This window comes from Globicephala melas, chromosome 2 (genome assembly GCF_963455315.2).
Source record: "Globicephala melas chromosome 2, mGloMel1.2, whole genome shotgun sequence".
In the NCBI taxonomy this organism is placed as follows: Eukaryota; Metazoa; Chordata; class Mammalia; order Artiodactyla; family Delphinidae; genus Globicephala; species Globicephala melas.
This window is the reverse complement of record NC_083315.2, coordinates 75,034,588-75,061,768: the sequence shown is the minus strand read 5'-3', so window position 1 is coordinate 75,061,768 and position 27,181 is coordinate 75,034,588. Positions and strand designations below refer to the sequence as shown.

General features: G+C 42.9%; 1 protein-coding gene across 1 annotated transcript in view; it reads left to right on the top strand.

Annotated features, from left to right (window-relative positions):
• The window catches only part of LIPC (lipase C, hepatic type), a 173,896-nt gene that overhangs the window by 16,868 nt on the left and 129,847 nt on the right, over window positions 1-27,181 (top strand). Inside the window, exon 3 of the mRNA XM_060293564.2 lies at window positions 1,865-1,995. Within this exon, the coding sequence (XP_060149547.1) occupies window positions 1,911-1,995 (85 nt within the window). The 5' untranslated portion in view covers window positions 1,865-1,910. The remainder of the gene's footprint in view (window positions 1-1,864; window positions 1,996-27,181) is intronic.

The window sequence follows — 27,181 nt, the reverse complement described above, 5'->3', positions numbered from 1 at the left end:
AAACCTCTGCTCAGAAATCATGCATTTGACTAGATGGTCTCCAAGGTATAGTCCTCTGGAAGCTGGTGCAGCCACAAGACACTACAGAGTTAAGCTTTGGCCTAGGATCAGTCTGTCCAAACTGCCGGTGGTTTCAGAAGGTCCTATCAGTTCGTTTCATCCGGGCAATGATCACCAAGTTATCTAACTGCCTACCCAACATTTCCCCTTGGATGTCTAAGAGGCATCTCAGACTCCACCTGGGCAAAACTGAATTTTTGATTTTCCATCACCAAACCTGCTCCACTCACATCCTTTCCTATCTCAGCTGCTAGCAACACCATTGTCCCACTTGCTCAAGCCAAAGTCCTTGAAGTCATCTTCAACTCCTCTCTTTCTCTGCATCCCAGTAGTCAGGAAATCCTGTTGTATCTACCTTCAACATATATCCACCACCCATCCATCAGTCCCCAATTCCACTGTTACTGTGCTGAACCAAGGCACCATCACCTCTTGCTGGATCACTGTAATAGCCTCTTAGCAGATCTACCCACTTGCACCCTTGTTTGCTAATAATTTGCTCCTAGTCTTAGAAACTAAAATGATCTTTTACAAATATTATACAAATCATATCACTCTTCTGCTCAGAATGGTTCCCCATGTCTCATACTATAAAAGCCAAAGTCCCTAATCACTGGCCTCCTTGCTGTTCCTGGGACATTCCAGGCATGCTCCTACCTCAGGGCCTTTGCACTGGCTGTTCTGGCTACCTGATGCTCTCCTCCACATGTCCACAGGGGCAACTTCCTCAAACCCTTGCTCAAAGTTCAGCTTCCAACAAGGCTCACCTTGACCATTCTATTTAAAATCACTACCTTCCCCAACCCCCTTAACTCAGCCATACTTTTCCTTTTCCCATAGCTCTGATTACATTCTACCAATCTACATAAATCTCTTATTTATTATGTCTATTGCCTGTTATCTGACTCCTCCCATCTCCTGTGGTACATAAGCTCCACAAGGACTGGAATCTTTGTCTGTTCTCTTCACTTGCATATCTCAAGTACCTAGAGCAGTGCCTGGAATATAATAGATATTTTTTAAAAGTTTGAAAAATGAATAAAGTTTAAATAAAACTAGAAACGCAAGGAATATTACAAGAGCCACACCTGAATTTCCCCTGTCTGGTTTTGCCAAGTGGCCTTACTTCTCAGTCGTCTACCCAGTTAGAGCATCCATTAACACAGAGGAGGAAAGAGTGTGTTTACTCTAGGGCCATCTTTCAATTGGGCACCCAGCAAAGGCATCCAGTTCTGCATCTTTGCTCCTCCATCAGCTCCTTCTTAGACTGAGGATAGAGGTTTTCTGCCCCTTTCAGCTATAGAAATGTCGCCCATCACTTTTTGACCACAGGCACCAGCAATTTTGCTAAACTCAATAGAAAACAGACCACCTGGGGCTCTCCACATAGCAGAGTCCTTTCCTTTCTCTTGGGGTTTAGCCTGCAATTTGAAATACCACTGCCAGGAGCCTGCATCCCCTTTGCATACTGCCAGAGAGAGACTTAGGCAACCATGTGGGAGTCACCTACTCCTGACCTTTGACAGTACTTCCAAACACAACACATTAACTTTAAATTGATTAATTTAGAACTGTGACCTTGGCCCAAGAAGGTAAGAGTACATGACAAGATATTTTATTTTCAAAATGTATCAGGATAAAAAATACTTTTGTAAATCAACCTTTTTTTTGTATGAGATAGAGTTAGATTTGGGTTCAGTGTAGGAAGGAAAGTGTCTGAACACTAGAAAACATGTTTAAAAGGTTAATTATTAATGGGCAGTCTTCTCTAACAAAGTATCAATAGGCAATCTGCTCTCTTTAGCTTCAGAAATTAGCAAGAAGACCTCGGTCCGGGTGAGACAGGAGAAATGGAAAATTCCCTGTGTGTCTCTATTTTCTTGGTTTTGTGCATCTTTATCCAATCAAGTGCCCATGGACAAAGCCTGGGACTAGGTAAGAGCCTGCCTTTTCTCCGGAAATGGGCATGGATTTTCTTTTTTAAATGTACGTCACAATGAATCCAAGTGTTCTTGGCTATGTGGAACAGAACTTGCTTCACAGCATACGAGGTGTTCTGTTAGTGGCATCGAAGGTCACAAGGACGTGTAGCTGTTTGTAGGCAGAACTGAAAGTTTAGGAAGCCACTCTGGGAGTAGAAGTCTTCTCAAAGTGCTTGCAACTAGCAATGAAGTCTCTCGCATATCCTATTAAGAAATAGTCAGGATAAGACTTCTCTGGTGGCAAATAATCTGAAGGAGTTTCAGATCTTCCTGAGAGTTAATTTGGCATCTAATTTGCAGTTGAGGAGAACAGCTTGCAATGAAATGCTTCATCTTGCTGAGGGTTGTCTAATTGCTGGCTTTCTCAGAAGACAGGAATTTGTAGAATCCTCTTTCCAGTCAGGTTGAAAACAGAGCTATCATTGCACATTTTCTAGACTTCACTTTTTCTGCCAGAGTTTTACTCTGAGACTGAGGAATTCAACAGCAGTCACACCTGTTTGGTCTGTAAATTCACACACTAGGTTGATGCCCAAAGAGATCCAAATGCTTGATCAGGTAGGTGGATTCCAGGTTCCTGGCTAAACAGTGCATTGGATCAATAAACGATGGATATGAAGTGAACTGAACACTTTGGGCAAATGACACTGGCCTTTGGGACTTTGTTTTTGTGCTGGTTACTTGTCAGGACCTAGAAACTCTAAGGTAGAGGCTTAGATTTTTCTTTCCTCAAAGACTGCTTGGAGGGAGCTCCGAAAAGAATTAGGAAATTACTTCCCAAAGATTGCCTGAAAATTCCAGAACATTTTTTTTCTCCTTTAAGAAAAAAGGCTGTTCTTTACGTTTAATTATTATTTTGTATACTAGGTCAGTTAATAACTTATTAGCAGTATTAATTATTACCATTCACTGAGCAATTTGTGTGTCAACCACAAGGTTAATTATTTTGCATACATCATCTCACTTATCAAGCTGAATCCAAAAATGATAATAATAATTTAGAGCCATCCGGGCAGAATTGCTGATGATTTTTATTCCGTGTTCACAGGGATATTGGTAAAGGGCCTTTCCTGCCCTTTGGCCCAGAATGTTGTTTTTGTTAATTTTTTACTGAAGTATAATATATATCTAAAAAAGTGCCTATATCATAAGTGCTCAATGAATTTTCACAATCTGAGCCAGCATCCCAGAAACCTCCCTTGCACACCTCTTGAGCCTTAACATAGATTATTTTGCTTTTGGGGGAAGCTTTTCGATAATGGACACATACAGTATATGCTCTTTTGCTTCTGTCTTCTTTCACTAAACATGATGTTGGTGAGATTCAACCATGCATTTGCATGAGGTGTGACTCATCATTCTGTTCACTGTAGCATTCCGTCGTATGAATATACCACCCTTGGTTTATCCATTCTGCTACTAACTGGCCCAGTCGATGTTTCAGTAGAGACTTGGGGGTTGGAAGCCATTAGAGCCGAGGTGAAGGATAAAAGGCAGGATGGCCTCCCCGGCGGGGGTTGCTGAGTATCGTCCACATTTCCCTCAACAAATCCTGTGCTGGTCAGCTACTGCTTTCCCAGGGTCCTGGTTTGTCCAAAAGCTGAGGGAAGTGGCCACTATTAGCAGGAAGGTTCTTCAAGGGAAAGGATCAGAGTCAGGAGGCCTCTTGTTCCTTTGAGAGAATGTCTTGGCAGAATTTCTTCTGCAGGGAGTCAGCCAAGATCTGTGTGCATGAGGCTGGTGGGACATCCGCCTGGGGCATTGCAAGGAGGCAAGCATCCCACAGTAGAGCCCTGAAAGGTTGAGTATCTATACCTTGTAGGATGGTTTTCCAAACTGCCCCCCAGGGGAGATTTTGGTTGCCACAACTGGGGAGAGAGTGCTGTTGGCATATGGGGGTAGAAGCCAGGGACGCTGCTAAACATCCTACAATGGACAGAACAGCCCCACAGCAGTGAATTATTCAGGACGAAGTGTCAATAGTGCCAAGGTGGAGAACACTTGGTCTGTACCAAGCTTCAACTGTCACTAGTCAGGGGCCAGGAGGAACTCCCATAGGACCCTTCCTCCTTAACCCCAATCCTCCCAGCTTACCTTTTATTATTATTAACGACATTGCTAATGGACCGACTAATATATTGTGCACCCTGTATATGCCAGACACTGTGCAAACATTTTATCCCACCCTCACCTTGTGGTTGAGTCAGCCAGCTGAAAATTGACTTGCTGGAGGTCCCATGATTGCTCAGGGCAGAGCCACGAGAGGCACCTAGAGGTTGATCTGTCTGCCTAAGGCTACAGGTTTCTGGCCGTTGTGCTCACACCCAGTGGGTTAACAGCCAGAGATCCCTAGAAATACATTCTGCTGGGTTCCTCTCACAGGAGAGGACTATTTGAATAATTCCTGCCTACCAGCACCAAGGGAAACAAGATATGGTGAGCCTCCTGAAGACCCCAGGACACAGAGCTACCATCGTTCTCACCCCCAGACCTCCCTGCCTGAGGCCCAGTCCGCCCCACTGGTGTGGCCAGGAGGATCAATACTGCTTAAATGGGAGCTGCTACTCCTAGACCCTGGCAGCCCCACCTTCCAGCGGTATCCCCGACCACTGCCTAAGGTGCCTGCCCCCTCCCTGCAATTCCAGCCACAGAGTCCACATCCTAGAAGCAACTGAAGCCCAGCCGTCAGTCACTCATTCATTTAGCAAGTAAGTGTGCATAGGCATCTGCCATATATAAGGCAGTGCTTTTAATACAACAGTTCTCAAACTTCCTGGTCCCAGGACACCATTACATTCTCCAAAATTATTCAGAATTCCGAAGAGCTCTTTTTTTTTTATATTATTTATTTTACTTATGTATTTTGGCTGCGCCAGGTCTTAGTTGAGGCACGCGGGATCTTTGTTGCGGCACGCAGGCTTCTTAGTTGTGGCATGAGAACTCTTAGTTGCAGCATGCATGCGGGATCTAGTTCCCTGACCAGGGATAGGACCCAGGCCCCCTGCAATGGGAACGTGAGGTCTTACCTACTGGACCACCAGGGAGATCCCCCAAAGAGCTCTTTTTTACGTGGAACACAGGTATCAATATTTACCATATTAGAGACTAAAACTGAGAAATTTTTTTTTAATTTTAATGCTTTTAAAAATAACAAAGTCATCACATGCTAACATATGTAATATGATATTATGAGGAATAACTTGTATTTTCCAAACAACAACAAAAAAAGTGAGTCAGAAGAGTGACATTGGTTCACAAAGAAATTTCGCTAATTTTGTAACGTCTGGTTTAATAGAAGCAGCTGGATTTTTTCATCTGTTTCTGTATTGAATCTGTTGTGATATGTTGCTTTGTCCAGAGTACATGAAGAAAACTGGACTCACATATAGGAAAAGGGAGGACATCCTCAGAGGTCCTGCCAAGGCCCACACTCAGAACTGCTGTTATTTGTGCAGCAGACACTGTACAACTGCAGACCGCACAGTAGCCCCTGCTCTCCATGAGCTTACTGTCGAATCGGGTGGACCAAGGGTAGGGAGATGGGAGCTGCCTGCACTGCCAGCAGCAATAAGGGGGCCATCATCCATAGAGAATGCAAAATAATAATAGAACTTACTAAAAGTTGGTCTTCCTTTCATCATCACAATTCTATATAATGCCAGGGATAAAACTAAAGCCCCTCCCCCTCAAAATAGTTTTTTGGTCAAATTTGTAAACAACTGCTGTGGTTACTGTTGAGTTTTATTAATATATATGTAAACTTCAAATAATCACAGTTTTATATTACTTCTCCTTGAATAAATGTTCTCTGTTGATGTCAATTTAGAGACCTCCCAGTTTTGCAGTTGGCCCCTGATGCTCGTGGACTGTGACATGTGCTCATTGCAAGTGTCTAATGGTTCAGAATCCTCCCAGCTCACTTTGGTCATCTCAGGTCTCCAAATCCCGTGGTACTTATTGCCTGTTCTTGCATTTAAACAGCAGATTTGAAATTTAAAATGATAGCGTAGTGATTATAAAGACAAAGATACAGAACCCGAGAACTTCAATTCTCCTATCCCGTGTGACCACTTAGAGTTTTGTGTTTAAAATGTAAAACAGTAAAACAGATTTTACAGTGAACTGTGAAGTATAATATTTTGTTTGGTAAGTAAAAATTTTGTTTCTTCCAGGAAATATCTTTAATGCACTTGCGTACCTTTAAAGTGGAAATGTATTCTTCTTTTTTAAATTGTTCATTGCTTTAAAACTAAATAACAAATCAAGAAAATAGTGATTATTGCTGATTTTTGCATGTATATAACTGAAAATAGCTTTGTCTTATAGAGCAAAGTGGTATTAAAATGATCCATTCTGGGTTTCAAATATATAAGGTATACCACTGAGTCTAATAAAGGAGATAAGATGGATATATAAAATTTTTTCAACTAAACCATAAAATATGCCAAGTACCACTGGAGAGGAGTGCATGGAGTGAGTGTTTCTGTCCCCCCAAAATTCATATGTTGAAATCCTAACCCTCAATAGCATGGCATCTTAGGAGGTGGGGACTTTGGGTGGTGATTCAGTCATGAGGGTGGAGCCCTCATGAATGGGATTAATGTCTTTATAAAAGGGACCCCAAAGAGCTCACTCACTCTCTGTTCACCATGTGAGGAAACCTGGAAGAGGGTTTTCACCAGAACCCCAACATGCTGGCACCCTGATCTCAGACTTCCAGCCTCCAGAACTGTGAGAAAAATTTCTGTTGGTTACAAGCCACCCAGTCTATTGTAATTTGTTACAACAGCCTGAGTAGACTAAGACAAGGTGCAGGTAGAGATGGAGAAGAGTTTACTTCCAAGTACGTAGAGGAAAGGCTTCTGGGAGGACGCAGCATTTGAGCCGAGTCTTGCAGGATGGAATCTGGACAAAAGTGAAGGAGGCTTCCCTTGTGCATAAGAAAAGGCACAGAGCCAATAAAGTACACATGTTTTCCAAGTCCAAACACCTTCCAAAAACAGGCCTTCCAGGAAGGAGAAGAAGGAAAAAAAAAAAATAGGAAGGAGTTGATAGCAATACTACATCACAACTGCAATAAACTGAAAACAATGTGAATGCCCAACAATAAACCATCAAGGATGGAGGGTCCAGGTATTACTAATTCCTCCTTTAAACAAGCATTGTTTTGAATACCTACTACTAGAAGTTCTAGGAACTTTTGGGAACAATGATGATGAGATTCAGAAATAAAAGGCTTAATGCTGACCCTTAGGCACTCATAGTGCAATACAAGTGTTCTTAGCCTAGCCCAGGGATGGGCTTCAGAGAGGCTGGATGCCTCTTAGGATGGTACCCAAGGCTGTATGAATGTGCATTTGAGGGTAGGAGAGAAGTCATAACTTCTGGCAAATTATCAAAGGGACCTGTGACCTCCAAAAGGTTACATAACAACTGGCCTTGTAGCTTTTAAAAAATAAGTATGAGGAAATTTTAAAGGCAATAAAGTGGGGGAGAAAAAGAGGACTAAATAACCTACATATTGAATCACAACTATGATAAAACTACATTCATGTATATTGCTAGGGATTTGAAATATATGTAAAGATCTATAAAGAGTATTAAGGCCATGGAGAGAGAGAGAGAGAGAGAAAGAGAGAGAGAGACTGAGACTCTGAGAGAATGTGTGTGTATGTGTTTTAAGTGTTTAAATGTGAAAGAAAAAAAAAGTTTTTTTAAAAAACCTGGTAAGCTGCAGTTAGATTGGTCCTGGATTTGTTGTCCCTAGAGGGGCCACCTCCCACCATCCTCATGGGCTTAGCCAAGCCCAGAATTACAGCCCCAGCAGGACCTGAAAATTCCTAACAGGCCTCCACAACTGTAGGGAAGGTGGTTCATGAGTACTACTTGAGGTAGTATCCAGAGATGGAACTCATTTACCCGGGCGAGTACATGAAAGCAGAATCGGCAGAAAGCCAGCCCCAGAATTCTCGTGAAATTCTACATGCTCTCTGCTAGAGACCCTCCCACCCACTGCCATACTTCCTGGCCCTATGGCTGAGCCATTCTGGAGTCCTCCTGAGGGCATCGTACCCAGAGAGGACAAGCCTGAGGTGAGAGGACAGCAGCCTATCTCCCACCCTGCTTGCCTTTCACAAGGAACCCAGGACCGGAACCCATATTTAATTGTGGGCCAGGTGAGCAAGATCCCCACCACCACATTCTCGCCGCCCTGTTTTCCACACCAGCTGCCACAATGCTACAAGGCATGCGGCGTCCTTGCAGGCAAGTCAGCAGGGAGAAGGGAAGGAGAGGCAGGGCTGGGCCAGAGCCTTGCCCGATTTTAGGTATGGTCCACGAGACACAGCTGAGCAGGCCCAGTTACATTCTCCAAGGGGCTGTGACCACCTTGACCTCAGCCTGGGGTGTACGCCTGATATCCATGGGGCCCAGCAATTCTCATGGCCAGAAGGGTGGCCGTACACTGCTTCCCAGGAGAGTGTTCATTTTAGAGTGGGGCCCTGTCAGCCAGGGATCAGAGTCCAGCCCACTAGGGAAGGGGGCTGGCCAGGAGCAGGCAAAACATCTGGACCCCTGCCAAACAAGCTGAGGATCATGGCCAGACTTCAGCCCCAAGGTGAAAACTAGAAAAATGGGTCAGAGCCCTGCCAGTCCTGCAGGGAGTGGGGTTGCTATGTTAAGGTAGACAGCAGGTGCACCCAGCTGCTGACAATCAGGCACCTAGCTTAGGGCAAGGAGACAAACTCGAGTCATTCCCACACTGGAAGATTCAGGGTGCAGCTATGCTTCTCAAGAGAAGGTGTAATTCGTAGGCATTGCCACAAGGCAGCGCAGTGACGCCTTAGCTGCTTCCAGGGTTTCAGGAGAGGATTCAGGTATGGGAAAAACCAAGTTTCTGGATGACTCTGGAAAACTCATGACTATTGGTTAACGTCACTCTCCTCTCTGCTTATGACTGTATTTCCAGAAACACTCATAGTTTCGATATTTCCACCATGGGATTTGAGGGGAGGGGTAGGAAGAAGTAAAGAGAAGATCAAGTGTATTGAAGGGGAGGCCTCTTTGTCTGTCCCCAGCATTTTCTCCATATATACGGGTTCACCTTCAGGGGCCTGGTAAAGTAGATTTTAACAGCTTTTAAATGGCATGTTGTGGCATTAAAATAGTTCTTATGACGATATAAAGGTGGCAACACTGAATAGTATTTTCGTTCCAAGGCTAAGTGGGACAAAAGTAGTATACCTAACTGTGTGTGTCTTGTGATTACAACTCCATGAAAACGTATATTTAAGAAAAAAAACTACTAGAAGAAAATGTACAAACATGTTCAGACTTCAGTTGAGTTTATATCTAAATTTTTGTCTCTTCCAACCTTTATGTAATGTACTATGTATATAGTGTTTTGCTTTATGATTTGAATAATTTAAAAATTCACATCAAAATGATAAAACAAAGGGATTTGACTAGTCAGAGGTTCTCGAACTTTAGTGTGTATGAGAAACTTATTAAAATAAGATTTTATTAAATCTCATTTATTTATAAAATAAATAAATTCTATTAAATTTGTTAAATAAATAAATCTTATTAAAATCAGATTTCTGGGTCCCATCTGCAAGTTTCTAACTCAGTGGGCCTGGGGTGGATCCAGGAATTTGCATTTCTAGAGTTCCCAAGGGCTGCTTCAAGTGCGGGGAGTACACCTTGAGAACCACTAGAAAAACAAAAATAGACAGTTAATGGCAAAACATTAACCTGACTTGAACCCAGGTCTCCTGATTTTCAGGTTTAAGGCTCTTCCCTCAGAAACAATACAAGCTTCCAGGGCAAACCTGGAGTTCATTTCTCAGTCTTCTGGAGGGGGGAAGGGGAGAGATATCAATGTCTATTGATCCTGAATATTGACCTCCCTCAGGGGTAGCCATCTCCCAAATAATATAAAACCCCTAGATATTTGTGACAATTTATTCCTCCAAAATAAAACATGGTCATGCTGAAAAGAAAGTGGTTCTTGAAATGGAAAAAAAAAAAAAAAATTCCCAAGCTGAGATTTACTTGTAATTGGTAGAAAATACTAGTTGCAATAATGAATTAACCACACACAGTAAAGCATGCCTTGGCAGGCCTGAAAATAGGATCCAGCAAATTCTTTTCGTATGAGCTGGGCATTACAAAGAGCTGGGCAGAGCCTGTGATTCTCAGTTGACTAGGACTGGCCTTTCTGTGACTGAGAAAAACTTTCCAGTGACAAATGTTCCAGCTTCCTTATTCCAAGACAAACCAAAATAGTGAAAACAGCATAATTCTTTATACTGAAATATAACAAGATCAACACCAGCAAATTATAGCATTTATTAACCACCTACTGTGTACCAGGCTCCATGGTTTGTACGAAAACATGTTCCTAAGGACACAAAAATGAAAAAGCACACTACCATTCATCAAGGAGCTTCCCAATTGACCAAGTCTGGAGTCCCCTACAGCCCTGTGTGTGTGTGTGTGTGTGTGTGTGTAGATTAGAGATTGGAAGAGGCATAATTTCAACACAGTATGATAAGTGCACAATTGGGTACAAAACATCTCAAGGCCCTGAGGCAGGGAGAGGTTAGCAGAGAAGGCTTTACAGAGGAAGTGATATTTGAGTTGAGCCTTGAAGGAGAAGTGGGAGGACGTAGCAAGCAGAAGGAAAAGCATGAGCCAGTCTTGGAGGCTTGAAAACAGAAAATGAAACTGGGAATCCCTGAGACGTTTGCTGTAGCTCAGAGGAGGGCACAAAAAAAGAAGTGGCCAGAGGTAAGGGCATCAAAGGCCATGCTAATGTGTTTGGCCCTCACCCTGGAGGCAGTGGGGCCACCACTGAGGTTGGTGTTTGAAAAAGGGAGGGACTTGGCTCTTGGCTGCCTTTCCTGCTTGGTGGATGGCTTCCCCTCACAGCCTGGCTGAAACCCCAGCCACTCCCTGATAGAAAGCAATGCTATCAGCAGGAAAAGGCAGGGCTGGGACTCGGAAGTTACAGGCTCTGCAACTGCACCTGGCTGGTGCCCACAAACACTCAGATCTTCCTCCCAGGAGGGCTCCAGCCCACGGGCAACTCTATTTGAAATTTACTTGTTAACTGCTATTCCTAACACTAAATGGTAGGAGGGATTTACACCAATGAAACTGAGGCAGGAACACATACTAGAAGCTTGAATAGGAACCTTCCATTTCAAAAGTACCTTCTTCTAAGTCTGAAAAGAGAACCATTTGCAAATTCCACGTCACACTAGTTTATAAACCTATAGCAATTTCAACTTTAAAAACTTATTCCTACCTACATGATATCACTTGATTCTCATAATATCCCTGTAAAGAATGCTGGGCAGGTATCATTATGCCCATTTTACAGATGTAAAGGTTCACCAGCCAAAGGCCACTAGGAACACACTTGCAGTCAAATGAAAGTTAGGATTATTTGGCTTGCTGCAGCAAGGGAGGACGCGCTCCAGAGAAACCCAGGGGCATCCCTGCACGAGGAGTTGAGAGGGGCTTCTTAGAAAATTTGGGCTTGTGACAGATGAAACTAAGGAAGGGTTGGGGAAGCAGGGGCAAACCTGGATGGGATTCTGTCAAAGGGGAAGGGGGCCATTCAGTGATCTAGTATCTAAATAATTTAATAATTAATTATTGTGAACTCATTATTGCTTAATTTAATCAATAACGTTCCAGCAGGCAGAACTAGAGCTGGCATTGGTACAGGAGCAATAGTCTCTCCTTGTTAGTTGGAAGCAGGGAATGTTTAGTCACATTTTATGGATTCAGAGTGGCCTCCTTTCTGTCCTGTTGCAAATGTATCTGCAAAGGGTCCTTGTAGCACATTGTTTCTGTTTTGTGGGCGTTGTCTATGTTCAGTTGGGAACATCGTGGTCTGGCTGCCAGCGAGGCTCCTTTTTGTTGCTGTTGTGTTTGTTTTCATTTTCTCACATACCAAGAAACCTGGGTAATGTCTTTGACATCTCTCAATACCTCCACCCTAGCCGAACAGCCTTAGGTGGCTGCCTTTACCTCCTGCGCCTCCGATTTCCCACCAGTAGTATCCCTTCCAGCACTGATATCCTGAGTGTCAAGAGAGCTCATTGAGAGGCATCGTGGTACCCTGAGACCTTCCACAGCTACCTCATCTGGTGTCAGCTATTTAACCGTTAGTTAATGGTAGAGAGAAATATGAACGCAAAGTTCTATCCACTTTAAACACGAAACATTGCCCCCTGCCTCAAGCCTAGTGCAACTCAGTTGCCTTGAGCCACTCAAAGATTCCCAAACAACAGCAGGACAAAGGCACGATTCTGTAAGAGCAAGCCAAGCAGTAAATGACCATTAGACCTTTGGTCCCAAGGCTGTTTTATAGGGGGCCAGACACACATCCATTTTTGGATACAGTACTAACAATAAAAAATATACATTTGATGCTTACGTTGCTTTGAGTAGAACCAAGAAATATGAAATAATAGTAACTATTATTTTTAAGAACTTTCAGATGTGCCAAATGCTTTGCCTATTTATTTCACTTAATCCATGCGACCCTCCTGTGTGATAAGCATCATTACCACCACTTTACAGGGAAAATTGTGGCTCAGAGAAGGGAAGTGGCAGGGAAGGCTCCCAGGGTCCCTGGGTTTCTCACTGGTGCTTATTTCTGGTGATGCTGGTGCCCCTTCAGAGCCATGGGTACACTGGCTTTCAGAGGTTTCCCACCTCGGATATTATTCAGTGCCAGGGGATCCTAGGACGTACTCTGAGCCCCTCTGGGCCTGGCCACTTCTAACTAGAAGTTGGCACTCACCTTACCCACTGTGAGTGATGTCTACCTCTCAATGGCCCAGGAGAAAACCCATCCCTGGACAAAGTCCTGGTTCCCTTGTGTCTCAGCCTCCATCACTGCCCCTCAGAAACAAGATGTAAGCACAAATCCAGGCAGACCGAAAAAAGGAGAGGCCTCATGATATCAAGCCTGAAAATTCTGGGCCAATGTAAGGCAACCAAGGATGCTTTGAAAAGGTTAGAGCATTTTTCTTCATCCAAGAATCCTGTAGGAACAGGGCTGTTTTCACAAGCTGAGCTGGACCCTCCACGGGGGGCTTGATGACATCAGCAAAACAGCACCTGAGAAATCTCCTCTCATGAGGTCTTGCCGCTGTTTCATGACTAGGTCCTCTTGGTGTGTTACTGTCATGCCCTGGCCACCACCTTCACGCCACACAGAGAGACTCCCGTCCCTGAGATTTGTGATCAGGATGAGTGATGTCAAAGCAGGAAGAGCTGGAGAGGAGACTCAGGAGGGAGGGTGGGGCTCCACCGTCGACTCACAACAAGAGACATCCAGATGACCAATTCATGCAGGGGAGTCCACACTTGGAGGATGGTGCCAGGGCCTGGGACCACTCACAGATCTAGCCACATGCCAGCTCTGTGCAGGTCTTGTGTTAGGACTCTACCACATCCAACTTTCATCAGTATATTCATTTGCTGGGGCTGCCATAACACAAGACCACAGACTGCTGGCTCAAACAAAAGAGATGAATTTTCTTGCAATTCTGGAGGTTAGAAGTCAAAGATCAAGGTGTCGGCAGGGCTGGTTTCTTCTGAGCCTTCTCTGCTTGGCTTGCAAGTGGCTATCTTTCCTTATCTTCACATGATCTTCCCTCTGCACATGCCTTTGTCCTCATCTTCTTATAAGGACACCAGTCACATTGGAGTAGGGCCTCATTTTAACTTAATTACCTCTTTGAAGACCCGATCTCTAAAGACAGTCACATTCTGAGATACTGAGGGTTAGGACCTCACATATGAATTTGGGGGTGGGGGCAGGGAATACAATGCAGCCCATGACATCCAGCAAACCTCTGAAGATCCTGCTCAGACCTGGGTCCTGGGCCAGGCACTGGGGACCCCACAGGTATATCATGGCTCTGTCTGAGCTTCAACAACTCCCTGGGGTGGTGGTGCTTCAGAGTTAGAAAAAAGAGGCTTATACGTATACCTGAGATTGGAAAGTGAGTATAAATCTGCACCCCCCGAACCAGGCCTAAACAGGGGGCTTTAGCTGTGTGGGTGCAGGAAGCTCTGGCCCACTCAGGTGCACAGGAGCCAGCTGGCAGCTAGTGGGGGAGGGGCTTGGCCCTCTGAACAGCATGATGAAGACTTTCTGGCAGCAGGAGCAATAACTGGCAGGAGGCCAAGAGAGCCGTTTATTTGGCTCCTGGTGAGGGTAAGTGATAAAACTCACCCTCTGGCACAGCGCCTGCGGCAGGATCATGCTCAAGGGAGATGCTCACTGTGAGCCCACACCGTGCTCTCTCTGGCTTGGGGATATGACTGTCCCACACAGGCAAGCTGTCCCCAGCCAGGCCACTGCCTAGACTCACCCTGGTCTTAGCCAAGGTCAGCTGCCATCCTCTCCTGGGTGCCTGCCACCCACCCTCCCTCGACCCCCTGCAGACCCAGAAGGAGAGGATGATCGCCAGCCCGAGGACAGCGAGGGGCTGGGAAGATAAACAGCAGGGCTCCTCTTTGGGAAAATAAACCATAGACTCGTGAGGGAGACTGGGTGAAAGAGAACTGGATTTGGAGTCTAAAAACCTGGTCTCAGTCCTAGCTATGTCACTTACCCACAGGTAGCCTTGAGCAAATCACTGTGATCTCTAGGCCTCTGCTTTTCAGTAGTGAATGGGGTTATTATTAGAGACCCCACAGGGTTGTTCTGAGGATGAAATGGGATCATATATGTATGTGGAATTATGCAATGCAGCTATGCATTGCTGGCCATAAAATAATCTTTGTAAGAACCTACTATTTACTAAGTCATCCTCCATTATAATATTCACCTGAGTCACTGAATACTCCCATTGTTTCCCCCACTTTTTATTACCAAAATGTCCCAATATAGAAAAGGTTGAAAGGATAGCACAAAGAATAACAGTGAGAAGCAGCCACATAGCACAGGGAGATCAGCTCACTGCTTTGTGACCACCTAGAGGGGTGGGATAGAGAGGGTGGGAGGCAGATGCAAGAGGGAGGAGATATGGGGATATATGTATACACATAGCTGATTCACTTTGTTATACAGCAGAAACTAACACACCATTGTAAAGCGATTATACTCCAATAAATATGTTTTTTAAAAAAAGGATTACCATATTCCCTCCAGATAGATTCAATAACTATTAACATTTTAGCATATTTACTTTATCTCTCTCTTTCTATGCATATTTATGTGTGTGTGTGTTGCAGAACTGTTTGATTTCTCTGTCTCTCCATATATATGTGTATATATGAATAACAAATATATGTATCTCTCGCTTCTCTTTCTTTCTCTCATATATATATGAGCCCACGCTCCCAAGCCTCCTGCGGACCTCTCTTTGCTCTCTAGTTACCTGCCGCACATCTCTCTCCCCACTGGACTAGGAACACCTCAAGAGCAGGGACAAGGTAGTCACCATTGTATCCCCAGGACCTGCAGGGCCTGGCACGGAGCAGGCACGTGGCAAGTGACCATTGATTATACACCTCTTCAACAAAGGACTAAGCAACATACACTTTTTTAAAGTAAATGAGTTTTAAATCACTTCATCTGGCAAATCCCAGATCCCTGCTGGAGATAATGGAAGAAACATCCCAGAAGTGCAGGATGTTTAGGTCTTGCTCTACTTCCTTCCCCCTCTAAAAGCATGCGGACTCTGAAGCCACTTGGGGCTCTTGGTAAGAGGCTGCACTCTACGGCTGTGATACAGCTATCCATTTGCAAGGGGGAAGTGCTCTCCAGACCACAGTCTACTCTGGAAAACACACATGCACAGAAAAGCTGGCTCTGTCCCTATTATGGATCTTACAGAAGTGATTCTGAGTCCTTTAGGTTTCCATGGAACCAGGAACCCACTTCCAGACCAGCGAGAGTGGGAAAAGGGGATGTATATCATGTTTGTGTTGTTGTCTTGCCTATAAATTCCCTACAAAGCTCATGACTTTCATAGGAGTTTTAAACTTCCCCCAGGTTCAGATGATGCTTGTTAAAGCAGAGTTTCTCAAACTTTAATGTGCATATGAATCGCCTGAGAAGCTTGATAAAGTGAATGTTATGTTTCAGTACATCTGGGATGGGCTCCAAGATCTTGTTTCTAACAAGTGTTCGGGTCGTGCCATTGCGGCTGGTCACCAAAACACACTTTGAGAAGCAAAGTTCTGAAGAACACAAAATAGCTCCTCATTTACTTGGTGAACTAGTAATTGGGCACCTACTACTAGACATAAGGCAGCGTACTAGCACTGGAGGTACCAGGAGACGGGAAGAAATGTAAAGAGGAAGACGCAGTTCTTTGCCTCAAATCCAGCTGGATATGCCTCATTACTATGTCTAGGCACTTGGCTTAAATTGCCTTAATTCTTACAATTTATAATCTCTACAGTGTATACTGTTGTTCTCCTTTTACTTGTTAAGAAACTGGAGCTCATTCAGCTTAACTGTCTTATCCAAACCAGTGAAAGGATGCTGTGAGATTTGAGCTGAGGGCTCCCTGACTCCGAGGCCTGTGTTTTCCCCATGCACCTCTCTCACACCTGGCCTTGATGCACTTTTCACCAAGCGCCCAGATGGAAGGGCAAGGAGAGCCCTTAAAACAGACCTCAGTAGCCCGAGGGGAAGGACGTGGGGTGGCAGCCGGCAGAAGGCACTAAGTAACCACCAGAGAGGGGAATTAGGACCTAGCAGGTGCCTCAAGGCTGCCTTCCTTGGGTCTCTGGCTGTTACAGGTAATATATTTCCTAATGTGGCGGATCAAATGCAGCCTACACTAGTAAATTTCAACGACAAATTATGGCCTGAACTTTGTCACCAAATGGCTGTGTGACTTTGGATAAATCATTGCCCTCACCTGGATTCAGAATTGGGAGCTCTTTAATTCCTTTTCTCTCTGACAAAATGTTTCTGAGCTCTCTTCCCTTCTTCCCGTCAAGTCAGGTGAACGCCTCTTTGTTACGTCCCCACTTGGGGTTCCCCCAGCCCCAACTTCTTAGCTCAGGACTGGGAGTTTCTGTGGATCACTCTGCAGTCTTCCTACTTTCTTTTTTATTTTTTTTTAATATTTATTATTTATTTATGGCTGTGTCACATCTTAGTTGCAGCACGTGGGCTCTTTGTTGCAGCATGCAGGCTTCTCTCTAGTTGCGGCACACAGGCTCTGTAGTTGCGGCACGTGGGCTCTCTAGTTGTGGCACATGGACTCTAGAGCGTGCGGGCTTAGTTGCCCTGATGCATGTGGGATCTTAGTTCCCCAACCAGGGTTCGAACCTGTGTCCCCTGCATTGGAAGGTGGATTAGTAACTACTGGACCACCAGCGAAGGCCAGTATTCCTACTTTCCCTCCTAACTTCACACATGTTTATTGAGCACAGCTCTGCCCCAGATGCTGTGCTGAGGGCTGGAGATGCAAAGGCAATGAGATGCATTCCATCTCTCAGCAGAGTGGCCCCAGGGCACCTAACCCAGCACGGGCAGGGGCAAGCAGGGCTGAGTAGGCAGATTCCCCACATGACAGGGCTTCATCCCCCAGCAATCTTTGAGGTGAATGCTCTTATCGTCCCCATTTTAAAGATGAAGAAACTGAGGCTTACGGAGATCAAGTTACTGTCCCAAATAATTAAGGATCAAATGAAATAATGTATGCAAAAAACTTAGCAGAGTGTCCAACAAGTAGGAAATAAATGGTAACTAAAATGCCTTCTTTAAATGGCAGAACAGGGAGTAAGAGCCAGTTAGCCTCACTCTCAGAGACAACAAACTGGAGAGTTGGAGAAAGGCCTGTTGTCTCCCCTGGAGGACGAAGACCAGGCTTGGGACGGACCACGCATGATGAGAAAACTGCTGAGGAAAGAAGCAAAATAACCATCAAAAAAGAGCTTGACAGGGTCCAAAGCACCCCAGTGCACACGTGAGGGCAGTGTGAGCTCTGATGGTGGTGACAGCGATTAGTCATGCTGGGGGAGGTTCGGATAGCCCAGCGCCCTTTGTCCTTCCTAGATGGCTGCTCACCCCAGGCTCAGCTATTCCGTGTTTCAGCTGTCACGCTCCCCATCTGGGTAATGGAGTGTTATGAAGCATATTGGAGGCCATCAATTAGTGCTTAACTCCATGTCTGTTGGGTTGTATTTCCAAGGATGCTCCACTCAGATCCACGGCAGAGGTAAATCTTTCTCCTTTTCATTCGATGGCTTGGAATTAAAATGCTGCCTAACAGGTTCTCACAGAGAAATTGAGATTTATGGGTCACTGTCAATATCAACACATGTTGGCCATTATTTGAAAGCCTCCTAGCTCCTCAGGACTGATTGCTATTTACTTTGAAAGATGAATGTGGCTTTATAATCCACTCGGGTTGCTGCACGTGTTTCTTCCCTTGGAGACTTTTTTATTCCATTTCATGCAGTTTTGCCTGGTGGTGTAAGCCCCACCCTGCCCCCAACCCTTGAATACTCTGATGTATTTGAGGCACTGGAACAACCAGTGCATCCTCAGTCCAGATGCTAGTGTCATAATAGGGAAGGAACACCTTAGTAGCAAAATTACCCCTATTTCATGGACTGAAGCCACTAAACATGATCTGAGGCCAGAGTTGAGACCACCAAGGAGCTTGCTTGAGGAGCAATAGGTGGTCCCCTCATGAACACTTCTGGCCTTTTGTGTGGCTGGGCAGGGTGTGGAAACTGATACAGTAGCTGAATCACTTAGGTCAGTGGTTTTGACATTGGTTCTCAAACTTGAGCCAGCATCAGAATTGCCAGGAAGATTTGTTAAAACATGGATTGCTGGGCCCCACTCTAGACTTCCTGGTTCAGTAGGCCTAGGGTAGAGCCCAGGACTTAGCATTTGTAACAAGATGCCAGGTGATGCTAATACTGATGTTCGTCCTGGGTCCCACTTGAAGAACCACTTTAGAAGTATTACAGGCCATGAGTGGGGGAGATGAGGATGCTGGCAATGTTTGTCATTCTAGGAAAAGAATAACAACATCTAGAGAGGAATTTTTATTAAGTTTTGCTGGACAATGTATAATTTAAATCCCTTTCTATGAAATCTTCAGTTGAAGATCAATTTCCATTAATAAGCTGTAAAGCTGGATCTATTTTGGTAATGCATTGAAGTGCTGATGGGTCTGGGACCACCCAGGCCACCCATCAGTGGTGTGCTATAGCTAGGTTACTAGGAGGTCATGGTCTGGCTGCTGGCATGTTTTGACAACTTTACTGGGTGACAACTGTAAGGAGATTCCTTGTGTTGATAACAGAACCTGTGGTGCTGGTTCACACACAATTGGTCCCTAAGAGATTTTTCCCTGCAATAGTCAGGATTTGCAGGTGAAACTGGACCCAGGGCAATAAAGGGACACAGTCTAAAGACTCCAGGAGCTCCATGTTGAATACCAGAGGGTCACTGGAGACAGATAATAGCTTTTTTTTTTGCATCAGACCTTACTTTGTAAGTCACAACACTCCAAATGCCCCAGGAAATGTGCTAGAAAGAGCCATTGTGTACTGAAGTCAGGCTGCCCCAAGCCTTCCCCATCAAAATCCATTGGACTGGGCAAGTCATCACTTGGGATTCATTACTTGCAGGAGGATATCCCCAGAGCAATCAAAAGGCCTGATTCTTACAGGGTTGGGAGGCTGTTACTAAGACAGGTATTACAGTGGGGATGAAGGAAAGTCAATATATTTGGAGATGTAAAAAAGGTATATAAGAATACCCAATGACTGATTGGATTAGTTTGGACTTCTGGTCATAAGAACAGAAATCCAATTCAAATTAACTTAAGCAAAAAGGGGAATTTATTTACTCACATAACAGGGATGTCCAAAGTACAGGCTACAGGTACAGTTGAATCTATGCCTATAACAAAGACACAATGTCTGTCAATTCTCTCGCTTTCTCCCTTTCTCTCGCTTTCCCCCACTCCTTGATGGCACTTGAGAGTTCCATCACTCCTTAGAGCTTAAAATTCCAGAGAGATTATAATATTTTATCACATACCTCTGACAAACATTCCAGAAAGGACTCTGCTTGGCTGGGGGCTCATCTCTAAGTAGACAACTATGGCCAGGAGGATGGGCTCTCTAACTGGCCTGGTTTGGGAAGCATGCCCACCCCTTGGGTAGGATCAGCTCTACCCAAACCCAACTCATCAAGATCCACATAGGAGAGGTGCTTCCTCTGAGCGGGAGATGTCAGCCTGACCACAGAGGACTGGCTGTGCAGCTTGAGGATGGCGGGGGATGCAAGGATGACTCCTGCTTCCTCAGGGGCAATCAGAATGATTTCTCTGTTCCTCTTACACACACTTGACCATGCACACTGGGACCCTGCTCAACGGCCTGCTGTAGCAGCTAGTCTACCTGGGCAGACCTGGCCTCAGGAGCATGGGGAAAATCCTGGATGACCTTACAGACTCAGCTGTTTGTAGAGCAATGGACTTGCAATTAGTTCTTTAACACATAGGAGCACCAATGCCACTTTCAAGCCTTTCTTCCTCCCCAAGGAAACTACATGGGTGAAATAAATAAAATCAGCATTTTTATTGGCTTCTTAGGAAGCTCAGGAGCCTATTTTCAAGGCTGTGTTAAATACACACTTCCAGAGACCTTCAAGATGGCAGAGGAGTAACACATGGAGATCACCTCCCTCCCCACAAATACATCAGAAATACATCTACATGTGGAACAACTCCTGCAGAACACCTACTGAACGTTGGCAGAAGACCTCAGACTTTCCAAAAGGCAAGAAACTCCCCACATACCTGACTGTGTGGCTGACAGGGTCTTGGTGCTCCAGCCAAGTGTCAGGCCTGCGCCTCTGAAATGGGAGACTGAGTTCAGGACACTAGACCACCAGAGACCTCCTGGCCCCATGTAATATCAATCGGCAAAAGCTCTACCAGAGATCTCCATTTCAATGCCAAGACCCAGGTCTACTCAATGACCAGCAAGCTACACAGTACTGGACACCCTATGCCAAACAACTAGCAAGACAGGAACACAACCCCACCCATTAGCAAAGAGGCTGCCTAAGATCATAATAAGTTTACAGACACCTCAAAACACACCACCGGACGTGGTCCTGCCCACCAGAAAGACAAGATCCAGGCTTATCCACCAGAACACAAGCACCAGCCCCCTCCACCAGGAAGCCTACACAACCCGCTAAACCAACCTTAGCCACTGGGGGCAGACACCAAAAACAACGGGAACTACGAACCTGCAGCCTGCGAAAAGGAGACCCCAAACACAGTAAGTTAAGCAAAACGAGAAGACAGAGAAACACACAGCAGGAGCAAAGTAAAGGAGCAAAGTAAAAATGCACCAGAGCAAAGTAAAAATGCACCAGACCAAACAAATGAAGAGGAAATAGGCAGTCTACCTGAAAAAGAATTCAGAGTAATGATAGTAAGATGATCCAAAATCTTGGAAATAGAATGGAGAAAATACAAGAAACGTTTAGCAAGGACCTAGAAGAACTAAAGAGCAAACAAACAGTGATGAACAACACAATAAATGAAATTAAAAATTCTCTAGAAGGAATCAATAGCAGAATAACTGACACAGAAGAACGGATAAGTGACCTGGAAGATAAAATAGTGGAAATAACTACCGCAGAGCAGAATAAAGAAAAAAGAATGCAAAGAATAGAGGACAGTCTCAGAGAACTCTGGGACAACATTAAACACACCAACATTCGAATTATAGGGGTCCCAAAAGAAGAAGAGAAAAAGAAAGGGACTGAGAAAATATTTGAAGAGATTACAGTTGAAAAATTCTCTAATATGGGAAAGGAAATAGTCAATCAAGTCCAGGAAGTTCAGAGTCCTATACAGGATAAATCCAAGGAGAAAAACGTCAAGACACATATTAATCAAACTATAAAAAATTAAATACAAAGAAAAAATATTAAAAGCAGCAAGGGAAAAAAACAAATAACATAGAACGGAATCCCCATAAGTTTAACAGGTGATCTTTCAGCAGAAACTCTGCAAGCCAGAAGGGAGTGGCAGGACATATTTAAACTGATGAAAGGCAAAAACCTACAAGCAAGATTACTCTACCCAGCAAGGATCTGATTCAGATTCAACGGAGAAATTAAACCCTTTGCAGACAAGCAAAAGTTAAGAGAATTAAGCATCACCAAACCAGCTCTACAACAAATGCTAAAGGAACTTCTATAGGCAGGAAACACAGAGAAGGAAAAGACCTGCAATAACAAACCCAAAACAATTAAGAAATTGGTAAAAGGAACATACATACTGATAACTATCTTAAATGTAAATGGATTAAATGCTCCAACCAAAAGACATAGACTGGCTGAATGGATACAAAAACAAGACCCATATATAGGCGGTCTATAAGAGACCCTCTACAGACCTAGGGACATATACAGACTGAAAATGCGGGGATGGAAAAAGATATTCCATGCAAATGGAAATCAAAAGAAAACCTGAGTAGCAATTCTCATATCAGATAAAATAGACTTTAAAATAAAGACTATTACCAGAGACAAAGAAGGACACTACATAATGATCAACGGATCAATCCAAGAAGAAGATAGAACAATTGTAAATATTTATGGACCCAGTCACTCCCATCAGGAAACTTGCCCAAGCCTCTTAGATAGCCTCATCCACCAGAGGACAGACAGCAGAAGCAAGAAGAACTACAATTCTACAGCCTGTGGAACAAACACCACATTCACAGAAAGATAGACAAGATGAAAAGACAGAGGGCTATGTACCAGATGAAGGAAAAAGATAAAACCCCAGAAAAACAACTAAATGAAGTGGAGATAGGCAACCTTCCAGAAAAAGAATTCAGAATAAAATTAGTGAAGGTGATCCAGGACCTCAGAAAAAGAATGGAGGCAAAGATCGAGAAGATGCAAGAAATGTTTAACAAAGACCTAGAAGAATTAAAGAACAAACAAACAGAGATGAACAATACAATAACTGAAATGAAAAGTAGCCTAGAAGGAATCAATAGCGGAATAACTGAGGCAGAAGAACAGATAAGTGACCTGGAAGACAGAATGGTGGCATTCACTACCACAGAACAGAATAAAGAAAAAGAATGAAAAGAAATGAAGACAGCCTAAGAGACCTCTGGGACAACATTAAACGTAACAACCTTCACATTATAGGGGTCTCAGAAGGAGAAGAGAGTGAGAAAGGACCCGAGAAAATATTTGAGGAGATTGTAGTCAAAAACTTCCCTAACATGGGAAAGGAAATAGCCACCCAAAGGAAGCGCAGAGAGTCCCAGGCAGGATAAAGTCAAGGAGACACATGCCGAGACACATAGTAATCAAATTGTCAAAAATTAAAGACAAAGAAAAATTATTGAAAGCAACAAGGGAAAAAGGACAAATAACATACAAGGGATATCCCATAAGGTTAACAGCTAATTTCTCAGCAGAAACTCTACAAGTCAGAAGACAGTGGCATGATATATTTAAAGTGCTGAAAGGGAAGAACCTATAACCAAGATTACTCTACCTGTCAAGGATCTCATTCAGTATTGATGGAGAAATCAAAACCTTTACAGACAAGTAAAAGCTAAGAGAGTTCAGCACCACCAAACCAGCTCTACAACAAATGCTAAAGGAACTTCTCTAGGCAAGAAACACAAGAGAAGGAAAAGACTTACAATGACGAACCCAAAACAATTAAGAAAATGGGAATAGGAACATACATATCAATAATTACCTTAAACGTGAATGGATTAAATGCTCCAACCAAAAGACACAGGCTCGCTGAATGGATACAAAAACAAGACCCATATATATGCTGTCTACAAGAGACCCACTTCAAACCGAGGGACACATAGGACTGAAAGTGAGGAGATGGAAAAAGATATTCCATGCAAATGGAAATCAAAAGAAAGTTAGAGTAGCAATACTCATATCAGATAAAATAGACTTTAAAATAAACAATGTTACAAGAGACAAGGAAGGGCACTACATAATGATCAAGGGATCAATCCAAGAAGAAGATATAACAATTTTAAATATATATGTACCCAACATAGGAGCACCTCAATACATAAGGCAACTGCTAACAGCTATAAAAGAGGAAATCGACAGTAACACAGTAACAATAATAGTGGGATACGTTAACACCTCACCTACATCAATGGACAGATCATCCAAACAGAAAATTAATAAGGAAACACAAGATTTAAATGACACAACAGACCAGAGAGATTTAAATGATATTTATAGGGCATTCCATTCAAAAACAGCATATTACACTTTCTTCTCAAGTGCACATGGAACATTCTCCAAAATAGATCACATCTTGGGTCACAAATGAAACCTCAGTAAATTTAAGAAAATTGAGATCGTATCAAGCATCCTTTCTGACTATGACGCTATGAGATTAGAAATCAATTACAAGGAAAAAAAAAGTAAAAAACACAAATACATGGAGGTTAAACAATACGTTACTAAATAACCAAGAGATCACTGAAGAAATCAAAGAGGAAATTAAAAAATACCTAGAGACAAATTACAACGAAAACACGATGATCCAAAACCTATGGATGCAGCAAAAGCAGTGCTAAAAGGAAAGTTTAGAGCACTATAGGCCTACCTCAAGAAACAAGAAGAATCTCAAATAAACAATATAAACTTACATCTAAAGGAACTAGAGAAAGAAGAACAAACAAAACCCAAAGTTACTAGAAGGAAAGACATCATAAAGATCAGGGCAGAAATAAATGAAATGGAAACAAAGAAAACAATACCAAGATCAATAAAACTAAAAGCTGATACTCTGAGAAGATAAACAAAATTGATAAACCATTAGTCAGACTCATCAAGAAAAAGAGGGAGAGGACTCAAATCAATAAAATTAGAAATGAAAAAGCAGAAGTTACAACAGACACCACAGAAATACAAAGCATCCTAAAAGACTACCACAAGCAACTTTATGCCAATAAAATGGACAACCTGGAAGAAATGGACAAATTCTTAGAAAAGTATAACCTTCCAAGACTGAACCAGGAAGAAATAGAAAATATGAACAAACCAATAACAAATAATGAAACTGAAACTGTGATTAAAAATTTTCAAACAAAAGTCCAGGACCAGATGGCTTCACAGGCGAATTCTATCAAACATTTAGAGAAGAGCTAACACTGATCCTTCTCAAACTCTTCCAAAAAATTGCAGAGGAAGGAACACTCCCAAACTCATTCTATGAGGCCACCATCATCCTGATACAAAAACCAGACGAAGATACTACAAAAAAAAGAAAATTACAGACCAATATCACTGATGAATGTAGATGCAAAAATCCTCAACAAAATATTAGTAGAGAATCGAACAGCATATTAAAAGGATCATACACCATGATCAAGTGGGATTTATCCCAGGGATGCAAGGATACTTCAATATACGCAAATCAATCAATGAGATACACCATATTAACAAAGTGAAGAATAAAAACCATATGATCATCTCGATAGATACAGAAAAAGTTTTCCACAGAATTCAACACCAAATTATGATAAAAACTCTCCAGAAAGTGGACATAGAAGGAACCTACCACAACAAAATAAAGGCCATATATGACAAACCCACAGCAAACATCATTCTCAATGGTGAAAAACTGAAACCATTCCCACTAAGATCAGGAACAAGACAAGGATGTCCACTCTCGCCACTATTATTCAACATAGTTTTGGAAGTCCTAGCCATGGCAATCAGAGAAGAAAAAGAAATAAAAGGAATACAAATTGGAAAAGAAGAAGGAAAACTGTCACTGTTTGCAGATGACATGATACTATACATAGAGAATCCTAAAGATGCCACCAGAAAACTACTTGAGCTAATCAATGAATTTGGTAAACTTGCAGGATACAAAATTAATGCACAGAAATCTCTTACATTCCTATACACTAATGATGAAAAATTTGAAGGAGAAATTAAGGAAACACTCCCATTTACCATTGCAACAAAAAGAATAAAACACCTAGGAATAAACCTACCTAAGGAGACAAAAGACCTGTAGGCAGACAACTATAAGACACCAATGAAAGAAATTAAAGATGAAACAAACAGATGGAGACATATACCATGTTCTTGGATTGGAAGAATCAATATTGTGAAAATGACTATACCACCCAAAGCAATCTACAGATTCAATGCAATCCCCATCAAGTTACCAATGGCATTTTTTACAGAATTAGAAAAAAAAATCTTAAAATTAGTATGGAGACACAAAGGACCCTGAATAGCCAAAGCAGTTCTGAGGGAAAAAAAACGGAGTTGGAGGAATCAGGCTCTCTGACTTCAGACTATACTGCAAAGCTACAATAATCAAGACAATATGGTACTGGCACAAAAACAGAAATATAGATCAATGGAACAGGATAGAAAGCCCAGAGATAAACCCATGCACCTATGGATGACACAGGAGGCAAGGATATACAACAGAGAAAAGACAGCCTCTTCAATAAGTGGTGCTGTAAAAACTGGACAGCTACATGTAAAAGAATGAAATTAGAACACTCCCTAACACCATACATAAAAATAAACTCAAAATGGATTAGAGACCTAAAGGAAAGACTGGACACTATAAAACTCTTAGAGGAAAACATAGGCAGAACACTCTCACATAAATCACAGCAAGATCTTTTTGATACACCTCCTAGAGAAATGGAAATAAAAACAAAAACAAATGGGACCTAATGAAACTTAAAAGTTTTTGCAAAGGAAAGGAAACTACAAACAAGATGAAAAGACAACCCTCAGAATAGGAGAAAATATTTGCAAACTAATCAATGGACAGAGGATTAATCTCCAAAATATATAAACAGCTCATGCAGCTCAATATTATAAAAACAAAGAACCCAATCCAAAAATGGGCAGAAGACCTAAATAGACATTTTTCCAAAGAAGATATACAGATGGCCAAGAAGCACATGAAAAGCTGCTCAACATCACTAATTATTAGAGAAACGCAAATGAAAACTACAATGAGGTATCACCTCACACCAGTCAGAATGGCCATCATCAAAAAATCTACAAACAGTAAATGCTGGAGAGGGTGTGGAGAAAAGGCAACCCT